The 25,067-nt window shown below is 48.8% G+C and overlaps 1 protein-coding gene across 1 annotated transcript in view; it reads right to left on the reverse strand.

Moving 5' to 3' along the window:
• NAA15 (N-alpha-acetyltransferase 15, NatA auxiliary subunit) overlaps window positions 1-25,067 on the reverse strand; it is a 126,403-nt gene that overhangs the window by 33,297 nt on the left and 68,039 nt on the right. The window contains exon 13 of the mRNA XM_088451449.1: window positions 13,834-13,962. Within this exon, the coding sequence (XP_088307575.1) occupies window positions 13,834-13,962 (129 nt within the window). The remainder of the gene's footprint in view (window positions 1-13,833; window positions 13,963-25,067) is intronic.

Consider the following 25,067-nt stretch of genomic DNA (forward strand, 5'->3'; position numbering starts at 1 on the left):
AGTTGTCCTCCCACCCTGGGAGGCCCCAGGAAGAGGCCCACCCAGTCAGGCTAAAGGGTTGTCCTCAGATTTGGTAGGTGGACTTCTAGAAGCCCAGGCCTGTTTGGTCCTAGGCTTGGAGGCCTTTGCGGATGCCGGCTGCCATGGAAAGGACCGACCTTTAGCTTTCCTCTGAGGACGAAAGGATAACATCCAAGGTTTTGTAGTAGATGCAGAGGGCAAGAACGCAGTCTTAGAAGCTGCCAAGGTAGTCAACAATGTTGTCCAATTTTGAGCCAAACAGGAACTCCCCAGAGTAAGGCAGAGACTCCAAAGCCTTTTTAGAGTCCGAGTCTGCCTTCCATCGGAGAAGTCAAACGATACGACGGGCTACCACGGAAGTAGCAGATGCATTGGAAGCTAGGAGAGCAGTATCCAAAGCCGCTTCTCCTAAATAGAAGGCAGCATCCCTAATGTGAGAGATGTAGGACAGCTGTTCCCTCAAAGAAACAGAGGGAAATGTATATTCAAGGGTCTCCTCCCAACTCTCAATGGCTTTTGCCACCCAGGTCATAGCCCTGGCAGGACGAGCAATAGCTCCTGTAAGAGTATATAGACTTCAGGCAAGCTTCAAACCTTCTATCCATAGTCTCCTTTAAGGAGGTTGCTGTAAGGATAGGTAAGGTAGCGCTCTTAACCAACGGTGTCACATGGGAATCCACTCCAGGGGGAAAACTTCCCATTTAGTGCAATCACAGTAGCTGGAAGAGGGTAAAGAAATAAAGCGTTTAGGCAGCTGAAACTTTTTATTTGGCATATTCCATGCTTCACTCATTAGTTCAGATAGCTGATCAGAGTGAGGAAATTCTGGCAAAACTAACTTCTGTCGTTTAAAGAGTGGCTCTTTTGTCTTAGGAGTGAGTTCTACCTCTTCTATTTGAAGAATAGATTTTACAGCACTCACAAGTGCAGGTATATTCAATGTAGACGGGGCTCCTCCTCTCTCGAGGGAGAGTCAGAGTGAGAAAAGGTCTGTGTCTTCTGCCTCCTCAGATGATAACTCAGAATCTGATGGGTGGGCAAGGTAGATAACACAGCACGATTAGTAGGTTTACTAGGTAAGGGTATCTCCTTTTGCAACATTTGTTGACAGGCTGTAGAGGTAGCGCCAGACTCTGCACTGAGGTAGAAAGTACATGTACCCATGGGGGAGGCAAAGGATTTGCAGGGAGCGACCACAGGAAACGCTAGGTGGTCCTCAATTTTTGCCAACACCTGTGAGAAAAAAGCCCACGGTCGTCCTTAGGAGAGGTTGCAGGGGCTGATGGGCCAAGTGCCGTATAACAAGATGCACACAGACAGTCTTGAATGAGATCCTCTGAAGCTAAGCCTGCTAAACAGGACTTACAAGAAACCAGAGTGGGAGCAGCAGGCTGCTTGTTATTCTTGCCTTTGCTCGACATAGTTGCAAGGATAATAAACACCACAATCTGGCACAGTAGAGTGAGCAACCCAGATATATGTACAATATGGCACAGTGTAGTGCACAACACAGATATACAGTATGTGACAGCCCTCACAAATATAGGTAGATGTGAGGTACAATGAACCGCCTACACCTCAGTATTCCAGTGTTATAATGAAAGAAAGGGGAAATATACAAACTGACAGTTGCGAAAAACAAACAGCAGCGCTAGCACAAGTCACATACAATGCAGAGCATACAAGTTAACTGCAGTGGGCACTAAATTCAACTACACAGATCGCAGTGGCTGGTAGGAAATAGCGCTGTGTAACCTGGCTCCTAGGAGAGGTACACAGGGGGACTGGACGAGCGTACCCGGAGACCTGAGGCTGATGCAGAAAATGGCTGCCGTGAGTCTCTGAGGGGGCGTAGGGTGAGGAAGGAGCAGCTCAGGGGCGACAATATCGCAGTGGAAAGGCGTCCTGAGCTGGGGAGGGGCTACATGGAGAGGACCTTCTCCCCTATGCTGACATCAACCAACGGGTCCCTGGCCTTAGCTGTCCCCTGCGCCAGTATAGGTTATGCCCTGGTGGTCTAGTGGTGTCCCGGACGAACCGATGTCCACATCAGTGCCTCCGGTTTGTCTCCTGAGACAGGAGGCAAGACCACGCATAGACGCGGGTCCCCCCCTTACCTGTCCCCTTGAGTCCCGGCTGCAATCTGGGGTCCGAGGAGCCCTGCTAGCTAGGTCCCCCCAGAGCCCCGCCGAGAGTACCTAGCCAATAGCTGGAGTCGCGGTGCCGCGTAGGGGTTATGGAGCAGCAGTGCAGACGTCCAGGGGACTGTCTAGCACTGCTTGCTCTGTAGTTAATAATGAAAATAAGAATAAATCATAAAATAACAGCTGCCGGACAGCAAAGAAACGGAGTAGCCTTCAGGCTGTCGGCGGGGTATAGGGGGGAAGGACAGGAGCATCCTGGGATAGAAAAAAGCTTTGCTGTTGGTGTCCAGTCCTCCAAGTACCACCTACACCCCATTTTCTCCCTGTGGAGCCTTATGGACTCTGAAGAACACACACCCACAGCTTATGCGAGCGTCCATGATGTCAAGACCATCGCGACCATCGGGCTTGCGACGGAGACCCTGCGGTAGGGTCTCGCTGCCGCAAGCCCTGGAGTGATTTTGGCTCTATCAGAGCCAAAATCACTCCCACTGACATCACTAGTGATGTCAGTGGGGCCGGCTTCAGACGGTAGGTGTTCCCATGGGAACGCCTCCGTCTGGCAGCCACGCCCCCGGCACACCCACCAAAGGGGGCATGCTGTGAATCAACATCGACAGCACGCCCCCTTTGGTGCGAGACCCGGAGCTACGGAGAGCCCGTCGCTATCCGGGTCTAGCGCATGCGCACGACGGAGCTCCCTCCGCCGTGCTTATGCGCAGTGGGGCAACATCGACCCGCTTGCGAGCGTCCTGCGCTCGCGAGCGGGTCTGAATGACCCCCACATTTCTAGAGTTTGCACCTCATCTACCGGCAAGCTAGATAACCACCTCTGACTATAATTCAGGTAAAGGGAAGGGGGCACAATTTACTTGAAGATATAGAAATAGAGACAACATTCGAAATTAAGCGACTACCTTTTCCTTGTGGCCAAAAGGGGTGAACCAAGAATAGATCATAAGTGGCACCCTAAAGGCCATACATCCATGAGGAACTTCTGATAAAGGCGTGAACAGATTCCCTACAAAAGGAAGGTTGGAATGCATTGAGCACCGAATGTAGGTAGGGCCAGGATATTATTTCAACTACCAAGAATATCTGTAGAAGTAACTGGCTGACATCAGCTCTATATGCCTCGAACAACATAAGTTCAGTTTCACCAGCCTATTCATTCCAACCGATTCCACATGACAGCCATATAGAAGGGAATGGACGAGATTTTTCCATGAATTCGGATTACATAAACTAGAAGGAGATTTCCATGTCTAGCCACTGAGTTGGCCAAAATACTGGACAAAAGCTTACTGGTACAAAGGCATCCATTACAAAGGTTGGATGATACCTACACAGTCTGACTAGCCAAAATAAAATATGTAAAAAAAAAAGCTCAACTTGAGAGTGTGATGGTGGTTTATGTGGACAGCACTGAGACATGTGCATCCACAAGAAGGCATGCTGACATGACTTGAATGTTTCCCAGAGAGAAATGGTACAGTGTATGAAGAGCCTATTTGGAAATGCCTTCCTGGGGCCTTTCACTCTGCATGTAGAGAGGAGGGGGTAGGTTTGTGTTGTGAAGGAAGGACAAGCAGGATGTGGTGAACTGGAGAGTAGAGATTAAGTGTACACAGAACTAGTATAATGAGCCAATTATTCTTCTTTAGAGAGGAAATGATCTCCTGGATTCTCCATTGCAATGGAAAGTGTGTAAAGGCTGTTCTCTTCTTGCTAATGACTTTTACTCCTCGGAAGCAGTCCGATAATCCATCCGAATAAGCAACAGCTATTCTTTGGTGCAGGAAGGCTACTAATTGGGAAATATGGACAGAGCACATCTCTTCATCTGGGTTCTCCTGTGCTGATAAAATGGCAAACGTATTGTCTAAGACAGCATTAGGACTAAATGCCAGTCATGAGAGCCTGAAGGAGATAGGCCAAAGTATTCCTAACTTGAAACATTTTACTAAAGCAGAGAGGATTCTCTGTCAAACATGCCGATATACAGTCAGGTGCATAAATATTGGGACATTGACAGAATGTTCATATTTTGGCCTCTATTCACCACCACAATGGATTTGAAATGAAACAAACAAGATGTGCTTTAACTGCAGACTTTCAGGTTTAATTTGAGGGTAATTACATCCAAATCAGGTGAACGGTGTAGGAATTACAACTGTTTCTATATGTGCCTCCCACTTTTTAAGGGGCCAAAAGTAATGGGACAAACTAAACAATCCTAAATCAAACTTTCACTTTTTAATACTTTGTTGCAAATCCTTTGCAGGCAATTACAGCCTGAAGTCTGGAACGCATAGACATCACCAGACGCTGTGTTTCATCCCCGTTGATGCTCTGCCAGGCCTCAACTGCACATGTCTTCAGTTCCTGCTTGTTCTTGGGGCATTTTCCCTTCAGTTTTGTCTTCATCAAGTGAAATGCATGCTCAATCGGATTCAGGTCAGGGGATTGACTTGGGCATTGCATAACATTACACTTTTTAGCCTTAAAAAATCTCTTTGGTTGCTTTTGCAGTATGCTTCAGGTCATTGTCCATCTGCACTGTGAAGCGCTGTCCAATGAGTTCTGAAGCATTTGACTGAATATGAGCATATAATATTGCCCGAAACACTTCAGAATTCATTCTGCTGCTTTTGTCAGCAGTCACATCATCAATAAGTACAAGGGAACCAGTACCATTGGCAGCCATACATACCCACACCATGACACTACTACCATGATGCTTCACTGATGAGGTGGTAGGTTTTGGATCATGAGCAGTTCCTTTTCTTCACCATACTCTTCTCTTCCCATCACTCTGGTACAAGTTGATCTTTGTCTCATCTGTCCATAGGATGTTGTTCCAGAACTGTAATGGCTTTTTTAGATGTTGTTTGGCAAACTCTAATCTGGTCTTCCTGTTTTTGTGGCTCACCAATGGTTTACATCTTGTGGTGAACCCTCTATATTCACTCTTGTGAAGTCTTCTCTTGATTGTTGACTTTGACACATATACACCTACCTCCTGGAGAGTGTTCTTGATTTGGCCAACTGTTGTGAAGGGGTTTTTCCACACCAGGGAAATAATTCTTCTGTCATCCACCACAGTTGTTTTCCGTGGTCTTCCGGGTCTTTTGGTGTTGCTGAGCTCTCCGATGCGTTCTTTCTTTTTAAGAATGTTCCAAACAGTTGATTTGGCCACACCTAATGTTTTTGCTATCTCTCTGATGGGTTTGTTTTGATTTTTCAGCCTAATGATGGCTTGCTTCACTGATAGTGACAGCTCATTGGATCTCATATTGAGAGTCGACAGCAACTGATTCCAAACGCAAATGTCACACCTAGAATCAACTCCAGACCTTTTACCTGCTTAATTGATAATGAAAACAAGAGATATGGTAAGAACTTACCTTTGTTATCTCTGTTTCTACGAAGTCCATAGGGTCCACAGGGTTGACCTTGGGGTATAGGTTGGGAACCAAATCCGGGCACCAAACAGTTAAAGCTTTTAGCTCCCAGGATGCACTTGGGTCCACTCTCCCTATAACCCCACCCCCAAGCCAGAGGCACCTCAGTTTGTAAGTAGCCAAAGGCCGGAGGAGGAGAGAAAAAGAGAGAGAAAACTGGAACACTCGATAACCATACTCACAGAAATGGGAGACGGAAAACCGGTGACCAGCCACACAGCCCATTCGAAGCCAGGTGCGTCAGGGCGGGCGCCCTGTGGACCCTATGGACTTCGTAGAAACAGAGATAACAAAGGTAAGTTCTTACCATATCTCTTGTTTTCTACTTCAGGGTCCATAGGGGGTCCACAGGGTTGACCTTGGGGATGTCCCAAAGCAGTTCAACCAAGGGAGGGGACGCTCCTGTGCCGAGAGGAGAATCCGCCGCCAAAAAGGAAGCATCCGGAGAGGCAAAGGAAACCAATGCCTAGAACCTTAAAAAGGTGTGGACAGAAGACCACGTGGCCATCTAGCAAAGCAAAACAGCCAAGGCGCCACAGCGAGCCACCCACGAGGGTTACATGGCCCGAGAAAAAACAAGCATCAATAACAGAAAGGCCTACCCATGGGTAGGCCCCTGAAGAAGACATACGAGGCCGTCCAGCCAACATTTGGCCATAGGCCGGCCATCCTTTCCTGTTAAAACCAGAAATTTCAGACCACCAACAAGGAGTCCGATTAACCGATCACATAAATCCACAGAGGCCGGACTACAGTCAATGAGGCCACACCAGCCGAGAGGACTGGGGACTGAATGGCCTCACCATAAGTTCCAGAATAATATGGAACCTAAAAATCACTAAGAAGAAACACAGGGTGAGAGCAACTCACACCCTGACAAGATGCCCTCCAGAAGAGGGAGCCACATGAGAACGCTCCCAATTCCGACACTCACCTGGGTGATATAAACTCCCTGAGAGAAAGAGAGAAAGCCAAAGCAATAGACCATGTAATGGCTATCACAACCAGCGGTTCCATTAACTTTCCCCGGAGTTAACGAAGAACCACTACTAACTCCCAAGGAGTCCCTAGGGAGGACAAATGGAGGCATAATCCAGAAAACACTCCAAAGGATGAACTGGATATCAGAGCGGAGCAATTCCATATCTTAATCATACTGACAGTGTAGAGATCCGCACTGTCAGGAAGGCCAGGCCGAGGGTGAAACCCAAGCCAGCCGGAAGGAATGCCAGAATATCTGGAAATCCTGGACCCCAGAGGATCATATCGACAGGTATAATACCATAAGAATTATGGCTGCCACAGTTTGTGGTAGGTCCCAGCAAAAGCTGATCCATGTGCTCTAATCATTCCAACGATGACAAAGCCAGGGAAGCCGTAAGACCACTGTAGGGACGCAGTCAAAGACAAACTACCCAGGTCCAAGGCAAACCCCAGGACCCTGAGACAACAGGTCTGGGCAGTGAAGCATCAGGAATGGAGTATCGATGGAGAGACTCCGAAAAACCAAGTACCCCTGACATCTGGGGCAATCAGGAGCCACCAGCAGGAAAGCATCTCCGTCTCGATTGAAACACTTCCCTCGAGGAAGAATGGAGACCGGAGAACACAGGTACGCAAATTGGAAGAACCACTTCACCGACAAAGAGTCACTGAAGGTTGCTTCAGAATCCCCAGAGTTGGACTGTAACACCATAGTGTGATAGAGTCAGAAGGCCATGAGGGTCACCTCAGGAGGACCCCCCCCCCCCTGCTCACCAGGAGATGAAACCTCTCTTGGGGAAGAGACTAGTCCCCTGGATGCACGTCGTGACGGCTGAGGACTCCCGCTTCCCAATGGAGAGCACCTGAAATGAACACTGTCGAGATGGTCGGGAGGAGACCCTTAGACAATGTCCGAATGTATGACATACCTGACATTGCCACCCAACGAACAGTATTGCTAAAAAGAAAGCCACTGTTCTGACCCTGTCGGACTGAACTTTTTCAGGTTCACCGGGAAACAAGGGCTATGCCAGAGTGAAGGCCCAAGACAGGCTAAAGTTCCAACAAGTTAATTGACAGGGTGGAATCGACAGACATCCAACTGCACTGAAATGGATGCGAACCAGACACTGTCCTTAGCAAAGAATACCCTGGACGAGATGGCCATAGTCACCCGAAAAGGGACCGACTTGCCTCCGGGGAGAGCATCATCGTTTGAACAGTGATCAGACAGAAAAAACTTGTTCCATCTGGAGATAAGCCAATTATGGAAAGGCATGGAATGGAACTAAGCCCATTCCACCCTTCCAAAGGCAGACACTGAATAGTGGACCATGCATCCCAGAGTGTAAAGACATATGTCGACTGCGCAGACATCCATGTACTCCTAATGGAAGAGTGGAGATGCCGTCTTACGCCAGAAGAATTCTCAGATTCTGAGAATCCAGCAGGGCTCCTAGGTGAAGAATACCCAGAAAGGGATGCAGGGAGGACTTTTTCCCCATTGATTAAACGTCTGCACCCTGAAGAAGCCACAGTCAACCTGACCCGGCTGTAAAGTACCCCGGTGATCCTGCTAAGAGCAGGAGGCCATCCAGGTACAGGAGCATTGGGATATACTGAACAGAAGAACTGTCAGAAAATCCAAAACGCTGGTAAACCCCTGTGGGGCTGAGAGCAGTCTCAACAGGCAGAGCCCGAAAAATCGTAAGTGCTGTGATACAGCAAACCTCAGTCCATGCTGAGGTAAGGTCTCTGTAAGTACCCGTAGGCACGCGTCCTGTATCTCCAGTGATACCATAAAGTCCCCAGGTTCCAAACATAGTATGATGGAGCATAGGGATTGCCTCCTGAGCCCAGGTAGCTTTAGGAATTGGTTCAGGGAAATGAGACAGAGAATAGGCCAAAGAGGACCATTCAGCCACCGCACCAGAAAGAAAGCAGAACAACCAGTCCCTCGCTGAGAAAGTGGGGATGGCCCAATTAGCTCCGCTTACCGCAACAACTGTATAGCTTTCTGGATTTGTAAGGCCCTGTTCCGAATAAGGGCCTGAGTACCATCACATGGAAATAGGCCGCCTGAGCAAAGAGAGTGCGTACCCTCCTACCCACGTAGCCGCGGCAACTAGACACTAGTACCGGGCAAACTGAGAAAATCGCCATCTCCCAGTGGTAGGCCTGTCTCGTCAGGCTAACGATATATCCGTAGGTTCAGAAGCAGGATCGGCTGGCAGTCCAGGCCTGCTCGGAACAGGATATGTCGGCCCTTGTAAAGGCCGACAGTCTATGAAGAAACAGACCTTTAGGCTGACCCAGAGGACAAAAAGACTTAATAGTCTGAGGCCCTATAGTGAGCATAGCTGAAGGCGGGAAATTTGTACTGCCACTGTCAAGGTCAGGACCCAACAAGATATACCCTATAGATGGTATCTGCACCTCTGCATTCCCAGAGCGCAGCCATAGGGTATTACGGAGGATACCGTCGCAGCCGGAACTCTGAAAGTTAGGAGCTGGTATCCAATATAGGCATGTCCACCTATGACAACTGCATATATTACGAGAGCGACCAAATACATTTGAACCCCAGACGTGTTGGAGGGGAAAAAACATTACAAATGCATCAGCTCAGTATGTAATAGTATTAACCAACCATGCTATAGCCATGGTAGGATGGGTAACAACCCCTGAAAGCGAGTATACTGATTTCAGGCAGAGTTACCACCTACGGATCAGAAGAATCCGACCACGCAGGAATGGGAGGCGTAGTAACGTCTGTAATCAGACGAGTAACACGCCCATCCACCCCAGGAGGGGCTCATGATGACCCTCAGGGAATTTGGGACAGGAGACCAAACACTGTTGTAATACCTCATATCTGGCAACAGCCAGAGTCCCGCCATGCGATCCGCCCGCTAGTCAGCAACAGGGAACCAGAAGGCACGCCATACTGAGGGTGTATGATACAGGTGCAGGTCAACATTCACTCTAACCAGAATGGACCTGCCACCAGCCCAAAGCAGGGATAATAATACTTGAGATAGGCTTCCCCCCGTGTAAGAGGGAAAGAGCCCAAAACAGTATCCAGTTCACGGTAGAGCCAAGTGGGAAGTAACCACAGGGCGTCAACCACGCCAATTTGCGTTTCATAGAAAAACGACATCCACCCAGTGTGGCTGTTGTGGTAATCCCTGCAAGGGGCATGACAGACTATTGTGGCACCAGGGGGAATTCATATACTCGAAAAACCCCTGTAGGGAGCGGTAGTCTGTGTCACTGGGGAAGAGTGCAAGAAACTGCGAGATACCCTGAGATGAAAAAGGGGTAGTATGGTGAAGTAACCCCAAGTGAGGTACAACAATGGGGCCCGCCCGGCGATCCGCAATTAAGAGGATCCCGAGAAAACAAACCGCCCAAGGGGGTCGTGAAAGGGGCCGGCACCCGATGACGCCACATACAGAACCCTTTAAGAGTTAAATCCTCCGCATTAACACCTGCAGCACATGGCTTGCAGGATAGTAAAAATGGGTGCAGCATAACGCTCTTGATCAAGCAGCGCTATACTGGTCCTGACTGATACTAAAAATTAGCTGCAGGGACCCATTTTCAGCGTATGCAACACACAGTTCCACTCAAAATATGGCAACGTGCAGCACGCAACAGTATGTGACAAACCTCACAAATATTAACAAGTATATAAATGTGAGGTCTCAGAACCACCCCAAGTACAGCTGTATTAGGGCAGATAAGGAAAGGGATAGATATACACTGACAGGTGAGAGAATACAGACAGTCAGCACTAGCATAAGTCACATACAATGCAGATATATACATATATACATAAACATGTCATATAATATACTGCACTATTACACTGCATGCAACTTACCCAGATTCAGTGTCTGGGAAGGCTACAGCGCTGTGTACACTGACCTGATGGTGAGGTACGCAGGGGGACTGGACCAACTGCCATCTCCAGAGATCTCTGCTGCACCACAGAGAAAATGGCCGCTGGAGACCTCAGAAGAAGCGTGGCCCACGGAGGAAGCAGCTCAGCGACACCAGACTATAGATACTGAAAGGTGCGCTGAGCTGAGGGGAGGAGCCGCTGTAACAGGGAAAGCTTCCTCCCCTGGCCGGCTATTAACCCCCGGGACGCCGGCTCCCTGCACCGAACACTAAGTCCCTGGTGGTCTAGTGGACACACAGGGTATGGGGGGCCCGCCGCCACCTCCGGTCTGTCCCCAGAGACCGGAGGCACAGGACTGCATTTCAAATGCGCGGATCACCGCAAGCGGTGATCCGCGACCTTACCTGCTCTCCGTGGATCCGGCAGCAGTCCTGGGCGCCCGCAGAGTCCGGCTAGTACAGACTCTGGGGTCCCGCTGAGATCCCCAGATCTGTACTGGCGTCTCAGCGCCAGCGGGGTGACGGAGCGGCAGCTTAGACGTCCTATGGACAGTCTGACGCTGCCGCTCTGAAGAATCCAAAGGAAAAATAAAAAACTCTGTCCTTTAGAAAAAATAAAGCTTAGGGGCTGCTAATCAGCTCCCCACTGCACTAAACGGTGACCCGACTCCGGCCGGGCACAACTTAAACTGAGGTGCCTCTGGCTTGGGGGTGGGGTTATAGGGAGAGTGGACCCAAGTGCATCCTGGGAGCTAAAAGCTTTAACTGCGTGGTGCCCGGATTTGGTTCCCAACCTATACCCCAAGGTCAACCCTGTGGACCCCCTATGGACCCTGAAGTAGAAATATCGAGGGAATAGCCCACACCTGTCCATGAAATAGCTTTGAGTTGATAGTCCCATTACTTTTGGCCCCTTAAAAAGTGGGAGGCACATATAGAAACCGTTGTAATTCCTACACCGTTCACCTGATTTGGATGTAATTACCCTCAAATTAAATCTGAAAGTCTGCAGTTAAAGCACATCTTGTTTGTTTCATTTCAAAGCCATTGTGGTGGTGAATAGAGGCCAAAATATGAAAATTCTGTCAATGTCCCAATATTTATGCACCTGACTGTAGAGCTTACACCAGAGTTTGCAATGACCAAAGTACTACCAGATTATGTGATACTGGTAGGTGGTGATAGTAACACATAGTGCCTTGCAAAAGTATTCACCCCCTTGGCTTTTTACCTTTTTTGTTACATTACAACCTGTAATTTATTTTTTAAATCTGAATTTTATGTGATGGATCTGCACAAAATAGTCTAATTCGGTGAAGAGAAATAAGAAAAATATATATAAAAAAAGAATCTTTATAAATAAAATTCTGAAAATTGGCATGTGCATATGTAATCACCCCCTTTGCTATGAAGCCCCTCAGAAGTTCTGGTGCAACCAATTACCTTCAGAAGTCACATAATTAGTGAAATGAAGTCCACCTGTTAGAAATCTAAGTGTCACATGATCTGTCAGTATAAACATACCTTTTCTGAAAGGCCCCAGAGGCTGCAACACCACTAAGCAAGAGGCATCACACCATGAAGACCAAGGAGCTCTCCAAACAAATCAGGGACAAAGTTGTTGAGAAGTACAAATTTGGGTTGGATTATAAAAAAATATCCAAATCTTTGATGATCCCCTGGAGCACCATCAAATGGAAAAAACATGGTACCACAACAAACCTGCCAAGAGAGGGCCGCCCACCAAAACTCACAGACCAGGCAAGGAGGGCATTAATCAGGGAAGCAGCGCAGAGACCAAAGGTAACCCTGAAGGAGCTGCAGAGTTCCGCAGCAGAGACTGGTGTATCTGTGCATGTGACCACAATAAGCCGTACACTCCATAGAGCTGGGCTTTTTGGAAGAATGGCCAGAAAAAGGCCATTACTTCGTGATAAAAATAACACAACATGATTGAGTTTGCCAAAAGGCATGTGGGCGGCTCCCCAAATGTATGGAGGAAGGTGCTCTGGTCATACGAGACTAAAATTTTACTTTTCGTCCACCAAGGAAACGCTGTGTCTGGCGCAAACCCAGCACATCCCATCACCCAAAGAACACCATCCCCACAGTGAAACATGGTGGTGGCAGCATCATGCTGTGGGGATGTTTTTCAGCAGCAGGGACTGGTAAACGGATTCGAGTTGAGGGAAAGATGGATGGTGCTAAAAACAGGGATATTCTTGAGCAAAACATGTTTCAGTCTGCCTGTGATTTGAGACTGGGAAGGAGGTTCACCTTCCAGCAGGACAATGACCAGAAGCATACTGCTAAAGCAACACTCGAGTGGTTTAAGGGGAAACATTTAAATGTGTTGGAATGGCCTAGTCAAAGCCCAGATCTCAATCCAATTGAGAATCTGTGGTTATACTTGAAAATTGCTGTTTACAAGCGGAAACCATCCAACATGAAGAAGCTGGAGCAGTTTTGCCTTGAGGAATGGGCAAAATTCCCAGGGCCAAGTTGTGGCTAGCTCATAGAGACTTATCCAAAGCGACTTGCAGCTGTAATTGCCGCAAAATGTGGCTCGACAAAGTACTGACTTAAGGGGGGGGGAATAGTTTTTGAAGCAGGTAAATGGGTTACATTATTAGGATTTATTTATAAAGTGGGATGTAGTCAGCATCCCAGCTGACGGGATGCAGACGGTTAAGATACAAGCGCCGAAATCCCGGCAGTCGATATCACAAAGGTAAATATGGTGGGTTAGGTTTAGGAAGGGTTAGGGTCAGGCACTAAAGGAGGAGAGTTAGGTTTGGGGAGGTTAGGTTTAGGCACTAGGGGTGGTTAGGTTCAGGCAACGGGGAGGGAGGATTAGGGGTAAAGGTTAGCGTTCGGGCACCTTAAGTTGTCGGGATTGGGACAGTCGGGAAGCCGCTGTCGGTATTCTGACAGCCGGCATCCTGACCACCGGGATCACATAACCAACCCTTATAAAGCACCTGCAAACGCCAGAGCAAATTATAATTGGGAACAAACACGGTAATGAAAGAAAATGGGATTATAACAGACACAGATCTAAGTGGGCCTCTCTCCCAAACACGTTCTCATTGCGTTAGAGAAATTATTTTGGAAGGATTGACAAAGTTAAGACTCAAAAGTACAAAATCTCTGTTTTACAGATTTCATGCTGGAAATAGGAAGAAAGGAACAGAGAATAAAAATTGAATGCATTCAAATAAAACATTAGCCAAGAATGACTGAATAAAAACGCAGAGCTATTTCTGTGCATAGCTTAAATAAATAAAAAGGAAGCAACAATTTGGAATACTCACTCGTTCAATTTCATGGCATTTCTTAAGTGCTTCCCCAAACTTGTTCATAGACCTGTATGCCTGGGCACACTCTGTCTGGAACCACATACACTGCATTTCATTCAGGTTCTCCACTGCCGATGTGCCTTCCTACAGGAACAAAAGGTGTCATAATAATATTAAACCATTTCTAAACTACTTATTTTGATTCTATGACTATCCTATTTAGTTTCCATTAGTATAATTGGACCAGTAATTTGCCAGGTTGCTAGCTATGATGCTGGGCGCAGCAGGGGATTTTTTCCTTCTCTTCCCCATCTCTCCCTCTATTAATTCTCTCTCCGCCCCGCGTTCTGTCTCTGACCCATTACTCACTCTCTACGTTTAATACAAACACACAACAAAATGCTAAATAATGGGGCAGATGTATTATAGCGGCACGGATAGTGCCGCTACAACTCTTCCTGCTTCTTCTCATTACCGAGGAGAAAGCACTACGAATGAGATGTATGAACATCTCATCATCCATCTGCCACCCTTCTATCTTTGGGCGGTATTCTCCCAAACATAGCAAGATCTCGCATGCAAACGCCGCAGCAGGGACAATATTGTTGCAGCTGTCGGAACGGTCAGCGGCACTGACCATTCATACATTGCCCAGCACATAGCATAGTGTCCCTGTCTTTTCACAACGAACCAAACAATAATACATGGGGGAGAAGCAGTATCATCGCACATAAAATGCTGATACCACTCCTCCCCCATAACGGTGGTTCATACATCTACCCCAATGTCCTTAATATATCAAACAGGTAAAACAAACATTTCGTCTCAGTTTGGACTTTTACATCACATTTATAAATGTAGAAATGAGAAGATACTGGTTTAAAAACAAAATCGGTTATAGCTGCATTGTCCGGAAGAGTGGAAAAAATGACACTACCCACGGGTCTCCTAGCGGAATACAGGCAACTAAAGGGGCAACTTCATGCAGACGTTTAGTTGTACATCTTGCAGCATTTGTGAACCATTTGGAAGTAGCAAGCACAGAGCACACACCCATCTCCGTGGTTACTGTACAGCAAACAATTCCCCAATCTTTCTTTGCAAGTACTCAGGCCTCGACGTAAGATCTCCAGCATCGCTCCCAGAAAAGGGGCATATGATTACCCCAGAACACCCTAGCTGTTATTTGATTGGTCAGTCATTTTACGCTTTGATCGTATTATGTATATACTATGTGCACTTCGGATGGCAGTTTTTAAGGCCGCTTAAGACATTGACTGTGGTGCTTTGTCCTTCAGTGTATGAAAGGAAAGAAAACTGTTGCACAAAAAAGTCAATCCAAACGTGCTATCACAAGAGTTCCCCAATTAATAATTGTTCTTAGTAAGTATTAGTGATGGGGGTGCTACCACAGATCCAGATGTTACAAATTAGATAAAAAGAAAAAAAAAAAAAAAAAGAGGATCTGTATGGGGTGCACAATCATTAAAATTTAACTTATTATTTTACTTAAAACGTTCCAATAATATAAAAAGCACAGCAAAATATCTTGGTTAAAATAAAGAGAAGATAGTGTACTAAGGCCGCGATAATTTCTCTGCCGTCGGCGAAATGTACTTTTCGCCTACACTGCGTGTTTTTGGCGAATTCACTTTTCGTGCACGCCCCCACTTTTCGCCCTATTTAATTCCAAAGGACCCAAAATGGGACCCGGCGAAACGCAAACAGGCAAAAAGTGCTTTCAGATTTGCGGAAATCAGCCTGACACCCCCCAAAAGATGCACTAACCTTGGGGATCAATGTAGTTGCCCCCGAATAGCCCTACTGAAGCTATTTGCTCTCAATAGCTGCTAATTATCGTCTTTGAACAAGTGGTGAAGAATAGCAATGTTTTTTTGGGGGAAAATAAGTAGTCAAGCAAATTTGGGGTACATGAAAATTGGTGAATGTTAAAAAAAAAAATAATCACAAAAGTGAAGTTTAAAAAAAAAAAACCAAAAACTGAAAAACACCTTCAGCATGCACCTGCAATAAAAAAAAAAAAAAAAAAACACACCTCCCCCATACCTGCAGACTGCCCAAAAGCTTATTTCTACTTCAGGGTCCATAGGGGTCCACAGGGTGACCTTGGGGTATAGCTGGATCCTGGATCCTCGGGCACCACGGAGTTAAAGCTTTTAGCTGCTCCCAGGATGCACTTGGGTCCAACCTCCCCTATACCCCGCCCCCGAGCCACAGGCACCTCAGTTTTAGATGGTGCCCGGCCGGAGTCGGGTCACCCTGCGGGGTGGGCTGCAGGAGCAGCCCCCTAAAGCTTTTAATTTTTTTATTTAACTTAGTTAAATTTATTTATTTTTTACTATAGTTTTTCTCCAGAGCGGCAGCGCTGGGCTGTCTGTACAGACGCCCACGCTGCCGCTCCTTCTCCCTGCTGGCGCCGCGACGCCAGCACTGAACTGGGGATCGCGGCGGGGGAAGCCAGAGTCTGTACTAGCCGGACTCTGGCTTCCCCCGGGACTGCTGCCGGAAGACGCCGGGGAGATCAGGTAAGCCGCGCACCGCTGATTAGCAGCGGTGCGCGGGTTCCTTTTAAATGCAGTCCCATGCCCCCGGTCTAGGGGACAGACCGGGGGCGCTAGCGGTGGCGGCGGGCCCCCCCTCCAGCGGAGGCATACCCCGCCAGACCACTAGACCACCAGGGTTAATATCGCGGCAAGCGGGATGCCGGCAACCCGGGGGTTAATATGCTAGCCAGGGGAGGAAGCCTTCCCTGTCAGCGGCTCCTCCCCTCAGCTCAGCGCGCCTTTCAGCCCGTAGTCTGGCGTCGCTGAGCTGCAGATACTCGGCCACTCCTCCTCTGAGGTCTCCAGCGGCCATTTTCTCTGTGGCAGTGTGGATACTCTCAGGGAGCACGCGGACCGGTCCCCCTGTGTACCTCTCCCCTGCAGAAGGACAGTGTACACAGCGCTATAGCCCTCCCAGACACTGAATCTGGGAGGTTGATTGTAGTGGAAAGGTGCAGTGAGTATATCTTCCTGCATGGTATGTGACTTTTGCTAGTGCTGCCTGTCTGTGTCTTTTTTCTACTTACTGTCAGCCTGTACCTATCCCTTTCCTTCTCCTACAAGCCCTACAGGTGTGCGGGGGAAGGGTGTTTCTACTGACCTCACCTATATAGATCACGTATTTGTGAGGTCCGTCACATACAGTTGTGTGCTACACGGTGCCATATTGTGGGCTGTTGTTCAGCACACTGGTGAGTGCGCACGTTTTCTTCCTAAGTCATGTCTGAGGAGGAGATTGAGCACTCCGGGGCTCCGGTATTGTTCTCCTGCAGGCGCTGTTCTGCAGGAGTGGATAGGGAGGATTTGTCACAGGACGGCCTGTGCGGACGGTGCCAGGCGGTCCCTGGTACGTCTAAACCTCCCATTTCGCAGGAGCCACCATGGGCGATGGTTTCCCAGGTGCTGGTGTCCATCGCGGACCGTCTGTCGGTCCCGACTGCCGCCCCTACTAGGGCGTTGCCCCAGCCTGCCATCCCCCATTCCCCGGGTGTCCCACAATTATTGCAGACTCCCCCGGGGTCTCAGCCTGTTGGTCCCTATGCGGGGTTGCCAATGTATATTCAGTCCACCCCTGTGGCACAGCCGGCTGTGGTGCCGTTTCAGGCTCCTGTGACAGCTCCTCCACCCTGGGTGGATGCGCTTTCCCACACTGTCCAAGATTTGGCGGCAGCATCTTCGGCTTTTCAGTCGATGTTGCGCAGTGACGTGCCCTCCAGGGCGTCTAAACGCTCAGTCATGGCACAGGCTGCGCATCTTTCGGATTCTGAGGGGTTCTCGGATGATGGTGAGGTACAGGATGACTCAGCCTCAGATGCCTCAGTCCAGGAGGTAGACACTAAGTCTTCCATCAATGTGCGGGCTCTGGTTAAGGCGGTGCGGGCTATTCTTCTGATTGAGGATGAGGCACCCGCTCCCAAGTCAAGGTATCCTAGTTTTAAAAAGGCTAAGGTTACTTCTACAGCGTTCCCCTTGTCTGATCAGTTGACTGATCACATGGCGGTGGCCTGGCAGACGCCCAGTAAGCGTTTCCTGCCACAGAAACGCTTGGCGTCCAATTATCCATTCCCGGAAGCGCATTGTAAGAAATGGGAAGCTCCGCCTGCAGTCGATTCCCATGTAACACGCCTCATCAGGAGTGCTACTTTGCCATTGCCGTCTATATCCTCGCTGAAGGATCCTACGGACAGGAAGGTGGAGACTTGTCTAAAGTCTATTTATTCTCTCTCAGGGGCTGTAGCCCGGCCGTCCATGGCCATCTCCTGGGTGGCCAAGGCCATTGAGGGGTGGGCCAACGCCTTGGAGGACACGTTTACGGATGAATCTCCGGACGTCCAGAGGGCGTTGTTAGGACAGATGAGAGATGCCGCCTCCTACATTGGAGAAGCATCTTTGGATGCTAGCCTGTTGACCTCTAGGGTTTCGGCGGCAGCAGTGTCTGCTCGTAGATCCTTGTGGTTGCGGTCTTGGAGAGCAGACGCGGATTCAAAGAAAGGCTTGGAGGCCTTACCTTTTAATGGGGAATTACTATTTGGTCCGGACCTGGACAAAATAGTAGATACCCTGGCAAAATCCAGGTCAGCCTTCCTCCCTTCAGCTACTACACCTGCTAAGGTCCGGAGCTCGGCGTTTCGTTCCTTTCGGGTTCAGGGCAAGGCAAAGGGTCAGTCCTTCCCGAGGCAGTCCGCACCCAAGACCGCCTCAAAGCCAAAGAAGCAAGCCTGGAGTGCTAGGCGCCCTTCTTCCAAGCCAGAAGATAAGCCTTCTGCGTGATGGGACGGGCCTCCCTCTGGGGGACCCCAGAGTGGGAGGCCGACTTCTTCAATTCGCCCAGTGCTGGCACAATACCACCACGGATGCGTGGGTGCGAGAAGTGGTCTCCCAGGGGTACGCCCTGTCTTTTCGGCACAGGCCGCCTTGCCAGTTTTTTTGCACAAGTCCTTCTCAGGACAAAACCAAGGCCTTGCAGGTTCAGGAAGCCATAGAGGCCTTGCTGACGGCGGGGGTCATTATACCCGTACCACAGTCTCAACGTGGGATGGGGTATTACTCTACGCTGTTTCTGGTGCAGAAACCCAATGGCTCTCATCGCCCCATCCTCAATTTGAAGTCCCTGAACAGGTTTCTCAGGGTTCCCAAATTCAGGATGGAAACTTTGCGTTCCATCATACTGGCGATGGAACCGGGGGATTATATGGTCTCCCTGGATATCCAGGACGCCTACCTCCATGTGCCTATAGCAACATCGCACCAACGTTTTCTGCGGTTTGCTATTCTCCACAACCACTACCAATTCAGGGCTCTACCCTTTGGTCTCTCCACGGCACCAAGGGTATTTACCAAGGTGATGGCGGTCATGGCGGCTCACCTTTGGAGCCAGGGGATACGGTTGCTACCGTATCTAGACGACCTCCTCTTGCTGGCAAGCTCCCCGGAGGTACTGATCCAGCATCTCCACCTGACGGTCGCTTGTCTACAGGCGCACGGCTGGTTGATCAACTGGAAGAAATCCTCCCTCATCCCATCACAACGGATGGTTCATTTGGGGGCCCTGCTGGACTCTCGTCAGCAACGGATTTTTCTGACTCCAGAGAAGGTCTCCTCCTTACAGCTGCGGATTCACAGTTGTCTGAGCAGTGGCAGAGTGTCGGTGCACTCAGCGATGAGAGTTTTGGGGTCCATGGTGTCGGCATTCGACATGGTGGAGTTTGCCCAGTTCCATTCCAGGCCCCTGCAGGGGCTGATTCTTTCAGAATGAAACGGATTGCCACACAGGATCCGCTCTCAGATGCTGGTGTTGTCCTCGGAGGTGCGTCTGTCCCTAGCCTGGTGGCTGCAGACAGCGCATCTCCTGGAGGGGCACCCCTTTTGGATCCCGGAATGGGTTCTGCTCACGACAGATGCCAGTCTCCGGGGTTGGGGGGCGGTGACAGGCTCCTTGTCACTTCAGGGTCGTTGGTCGGCGGAGGAAGCGATTCTTCCCATCAACATCCTGGAACTGCGGGCAGTATACAGAGCCCTGCAGTCGTCCGGCACCGCTCTTCACGGAAGGGCCGTTCAGGTGCAGTCAGACAACGCCACCACGGTGGCGTACATCAATCACCAGGGAGGGACTCGCAGTCGAGCTGCGATGTCGGAGGTGTCCCGCGTCCTGGCTTGGGCGGAGCGCTATCTTCCAGCTCTCTCGGCAGTTTTCATCCCAGGAGTCCTCAATTGGGAGGCAGACTTCCTCAGCCGTTACGATGTGCATCCCGGGGAATGGTCGCTTCATCCAGAGGTATTCCAACTACTCGTGGACAAGTGGGGGCTGCCAGAACTGGACCTGATGGCGTCCCGTTACAATCACAAGCTGCCTGTGTACGGGTCAAGGACAAGGGACGCAGGCGCAAGTCTGATAGACGCGCTGTCGGTGAAATGGCTGTTTCAACTGGCTTACTTGTTCCCTCCGATATCTCTGCTGCCTCGGGTCCTGCGCAAGTTCAAACGGGACGGAGGCACACTGATCCTGGTGGCCCCAGCGTGGCCCAGAAGGCCGTGGTACTCCGATCTGCGGAGCCTGTTCATCGACGCTCCATACCTCCTACCTCAACGGCGGGACCTGTTGTCTCAGGGGCCCTGTCTTCACTCGGATCTGGGTCGACTATCTTTGACGGCGTGGCTCTTGAGACAGCCGTCCTGAGGTCTCGGGGCTTTTCTAGCTCCGTTATTACCACCATGCTGAGGGCGCGCAAGCCTGCTTCCGCGAGGATCTATCACAGAGTGTGGCACACTTACTTTCAGTGGTGCGAGGCCAGAAACTATGATCCCCAGGTGTTCCGAGTTTCGCGTATTCTGGCTTTCCTTCAGTCCGGTTTGGACTTAGGATTACGTCTTTCTTCACTGAAGGTACACGTGTCTGGTCTGTCGGTGTGGTTCCAGCGCAGGATCGCTGCTATGCCGGACGTACACACCTTTTTCCAGGGTGTTTTGAGAATCCAGCCTCCCTTTGTGCCACCTGTGGCCCCGTGGGATTTGGCGGTGGTTCTTAAGGCCTTACAGGGTCCTCCTTTTGAGCCCTTGGAGTCAGTGGAGCTCAAGTGGCTAACTTTTAAAACTGTTTTCCTCTTGGCAATTGCTTCTGCCAGGAGGGTTTCAGATTTGGGGGCGCTTTCTTGTCGTCCCCCTTTTCTGATTTTTCATCAGGACAGAGCGGTACTTCGCACTCGTCCTGATTTCCTGCCTAAGGTGGTTTCCAGGTTCCACATTAATCAGGAAATTGTTGTACCAGCCTTTCAGTCACCTGATCTTTCGGCTGGGGAGACTTCCTTAGACGTTGTAAGGGCACTCCAGGTTTATGTGGACCGGACTAGTTCTGTGAGGAAGTCGGATTCTTTGTTTATCCTCTTTGGTTTTCACAAGAGGGGTTGGCCTGCCAACAAACAGACTCTAGCCCGTTGGCTTCGTTCTGTTATTATTGAGGCTTATATGCAGGAGGGTTTACCTGTTCCAGCCTCGGTTAAGGCTCATTCCACTCGGTCCGTGGGCCCTTCTTGGGCTGCTAGCCGTGGCGCCTCTGCTGTTCAGCTCTGTAAGGCGGCCACCTGGTCTTCCATTCAGACCTTTTTGAGGTTCTATGCGTTTGACACCTTTGCCTCTCAGGATGCATCCTTTGGGCGCCGGGTTCTCCTATCAGCACAGGAGCGTCCCCGCCCTTAGTTGGACTGCTTTGGGACATCCCCAAGGTCACCCTGTGGACCCTGAAGTAGAAAACAAGAGATATGGTAAGAACTTACCTTTGTTATCTCTGTTTCTACGAAGTCCATAGGGTCCACAGGGCACCCGCCCTGACGCACCTGGCTTCATATGGGCTCTGTGACTGGTCACCGGTTTTCCGTCTCCCATTTCTGTGAGTATGGTTCTTGTGTGTTCCAGTCTTCCTTCTCTCTGTTTCGTCTCCTCCTCCGGCCTGGGCTGCTTACCAACTGAGGTGCCTGTGGCTCGGGGGCGGGGTATAGGGGAGGTTGGACCCAAGTGCATCCTGGGAGCAGCTAAAAGCTTTAACTCCGTGGTGCCCGAGGATCCAGGATCCAGCTATACCCCAAGGTCACCCTGTGGACCCTATGGACTTCGTAGAAACAGAGATAACAAAGGTAAGTTCTTACCATATCTGTTGTTTTAGCTAGTTTTTACATTTGTACCCCAACAAGTTTTTTTTTTTTCACAGTTAACTACTGGGGACCTGTCCCAAGGGTGCAGGGTGGTTTCCCCACCTTTCATAGGCGAAACTTGTCCGCCTATTATATGGCATTGACTTTCCGAAATAATGTCACCCACGATACTTTTCCGCGGTTTCGGACTTATCACGGCTAATTGAACACGGCTTTAAGTATAGAAAGAGTGATTAAAAATAAAAATTTGAATTATGGTAAATCTTGCTTTTGTTAACTCGCTTTCTTCGAAGAGCCTTTGTTAGACATAGTCGCAGAGTATAGCCTAATATGCGACAGAATACACCAAATACAAATGGGCATGCAAACGCTACTATGCGACAGAATACACCAAATACAAAAGGGTATACAGACGCTATTATGTGACAGTGTATACAAATGGGTATGCAGTATAGTGATCCTGCCTATGCTTAAATCAGCTTCAGGAGAGCACAGCACAGGATATAGTACTGTGTAGAGTGCAACCAAACAGAATGTGACAGCCTTCACATTTATAAGTAAAAGTGAAGTATAGTAGACCCTGAATACACCGATATGATAGGGTTATAGTGGGAGGAAAGGGAAAGGCATAGGCTGACAGATTAGCAGCGCTAGCAAAAGTCGCATACTATGCAGAAAAACACTAACTGCAGAAGGGCGCTACATTCAGCTACTCAGACATATGGATTCCCATACAATATGTACCCTGGTGGTCTAGTGGATCACGTGGTGGAGGCCGGTGTTTACTCTCAGCACCTCCGGTCTGTCCCCTGAGACTGGGGGTAAGACTGCCCAGCCGTGTCAGAGTTGCAGTCTGGGGTCCTCTGCGGGGCCGGCTAGCAAGGTCCCCAGGAGCCCCCGAAAGTACCAAGCGATGCTATGGAGTAGCGGCACCAGGAGGGGTGAGGGAGTGGCAGCACAGACATAAGGACAATCTGATGCTGCGCACTCAGTAATATAGATAAATAAAATTTTAAATCATAAAAAGTAAAGCTTTGGGCTGTATAAAGCAGCCACTGTTATACAAGGTGATCCGAGCTCCTGCCGGACACTAAGCAAACTGATTCGCCTCAGGGGTGGGGTTTAGGGGGGAGGGACCGTTGCATCCGGGCAGTTGAAAGCTTAACTGTTTGGTGACCGGACCTTATCCACCACCTACACCCCATGGGATCCCTGTGGACCCTATGAACCCTGAAGAAGAAAGTATGTAAATTCTTTAAACAGCCAAGTGTGTCTATAAAACAAATTCTATTAATCCTGTGTTGACATCAAAGTTATTGGTAATCTGCTAAACCCGAAAATATATGTTCAAAAATACCTGCTTTTTTCTTTTTCGCACTTATTACTCCAGTCTTTTTCAACCTTACAGACTTTATCGTTATTTCACTATATTTGCAAATATTGTGTAATTTCTGAATTTTTTTTTCTTATGAAATTATACATGTCTCCTGGTTATTCTGTGTACTGTTATTTTGCAGATGTTAATTTAAAAAAATGTATAAACTATTTTAAAAAATTTTTTTAAAAAAAATATCTGCTTCAGTAGCAGTTCAGATTAACAGTATTTTATGACGTCCAGATGGTTAGATTGATAACTCAGATAGAATTGTGTGTTTCTGTCACCAATGTGTCTATTTACAGTTAGTGTTATGCTGGGTACACACTGACAGACACATTGGCCGATCAAGTGATCGGCCAATATATCTGCAGCCCGTCGGCCAGTGTGTACCCGCGATATGTTGGTGAAAATCGGCGTTCACCGACATATCACATTGGCTGTGCTGCACAGCCGATGGACTGCAGACCGCCTGTACAAACATAGCGGCAGTCGCGAGGAGGGGGGCGGGATGCCCCCCGACACGGCCCCTTTTCCCCCCGGGACCCGTGGGCACAAGCAGATGATAGCCGTTCAGTGTGTATGAACGACCATTAACTGCAGATATATCTGTCAGGTGTGAACCCACCTCAAGTCAGATATATCAAAAACCCCACTGACAGGTGCACTGGATACAATAGTAGCTAAATAAATGTTCCAACAGTTATAGCTTTGGCATTACAGATATTCCAGCAAAACTTAAGTGTATACTGCGGGGTGTTTGTGATGAGGAGTATATTATTGTTCCTGCTAAATCGGATAGTATGAAAAATAAGTACATTATAAGAAATCCAAATGATCACTAATACTCAGTTTTTATCCACTTCAATAGTGTTCTATTTCACTCCGTAGTAACTGTGAATTGTACATTGTATATTAATACAGTGGCATATATTTACTTAATTGCGGTAGCCACAGGATCTAAATAAATATATGCCACTGTATTAATATACAATGTACAAATGAAGTGAAAACAATATCACCCATTATACTATAACCAGGAGTGAGAACAAACTAGGACTCTACATATACCTATAGGGGATATAACAAGAGATATGGTAAGAACTTACCTTTGCTATCTCTGTTTCTACGAAGTCCATAGGGTCCACAGGGTTGACCTTGGGGTATAGGTTGGGAACCAAATCCGGGCACCACGCAGTTAAAGCTTTTAGCTCCCAGGATGCACTGGGTCCACTCTCCCTATAACCCCACCCCCAAGCCAGAGGCACCTCAGTTTGTAAGTAGCCAAAGGCCGGAGGAGGAGAGAAAAAGAGAGAGAAAACTGGAACACTCAATAACCATACTCACCGAAATGGGAGACGGAAAACCGATGACCAGCCACACAGCCCATATGAAGCCAGGTGCGTCAGGGCGGGCGCCCTGTGGACCCTATGGACTTCGTAGAAACAGAGATAACAAAGGTAAGTTCTTACCATATCTCTTGTTTTCTACTTCAGGGTCCATAGGGGGTCCACAGGGTTGACCTTGGGGATGTCCCAAAGCAGTTCAACCAAGGGTGGGGACGCTCCTGTGCTGAGAGGAGAATCCGTCGCCAAAAAGGAAGCATCCTGAGAGGCAAAGGAAACCAATGCCTAGAACCTTAAAAAGGTGTGGACAGAAGACCAC

Source organism: Taudactylus pleione, unplaced genomic scaffold (assembly GCF_031769625.1).
Source record: "Taudactylus pleione unplaced genomic scaffold, aTauple2 ptg000548l, whole genome shotgun sequence".
Lineage (NCBI taxonomy): Eukaryota > Metazoa > Chordata > Amphibia > Anura > Myobatrachidae > Taudactylus > Taudactylus pleione.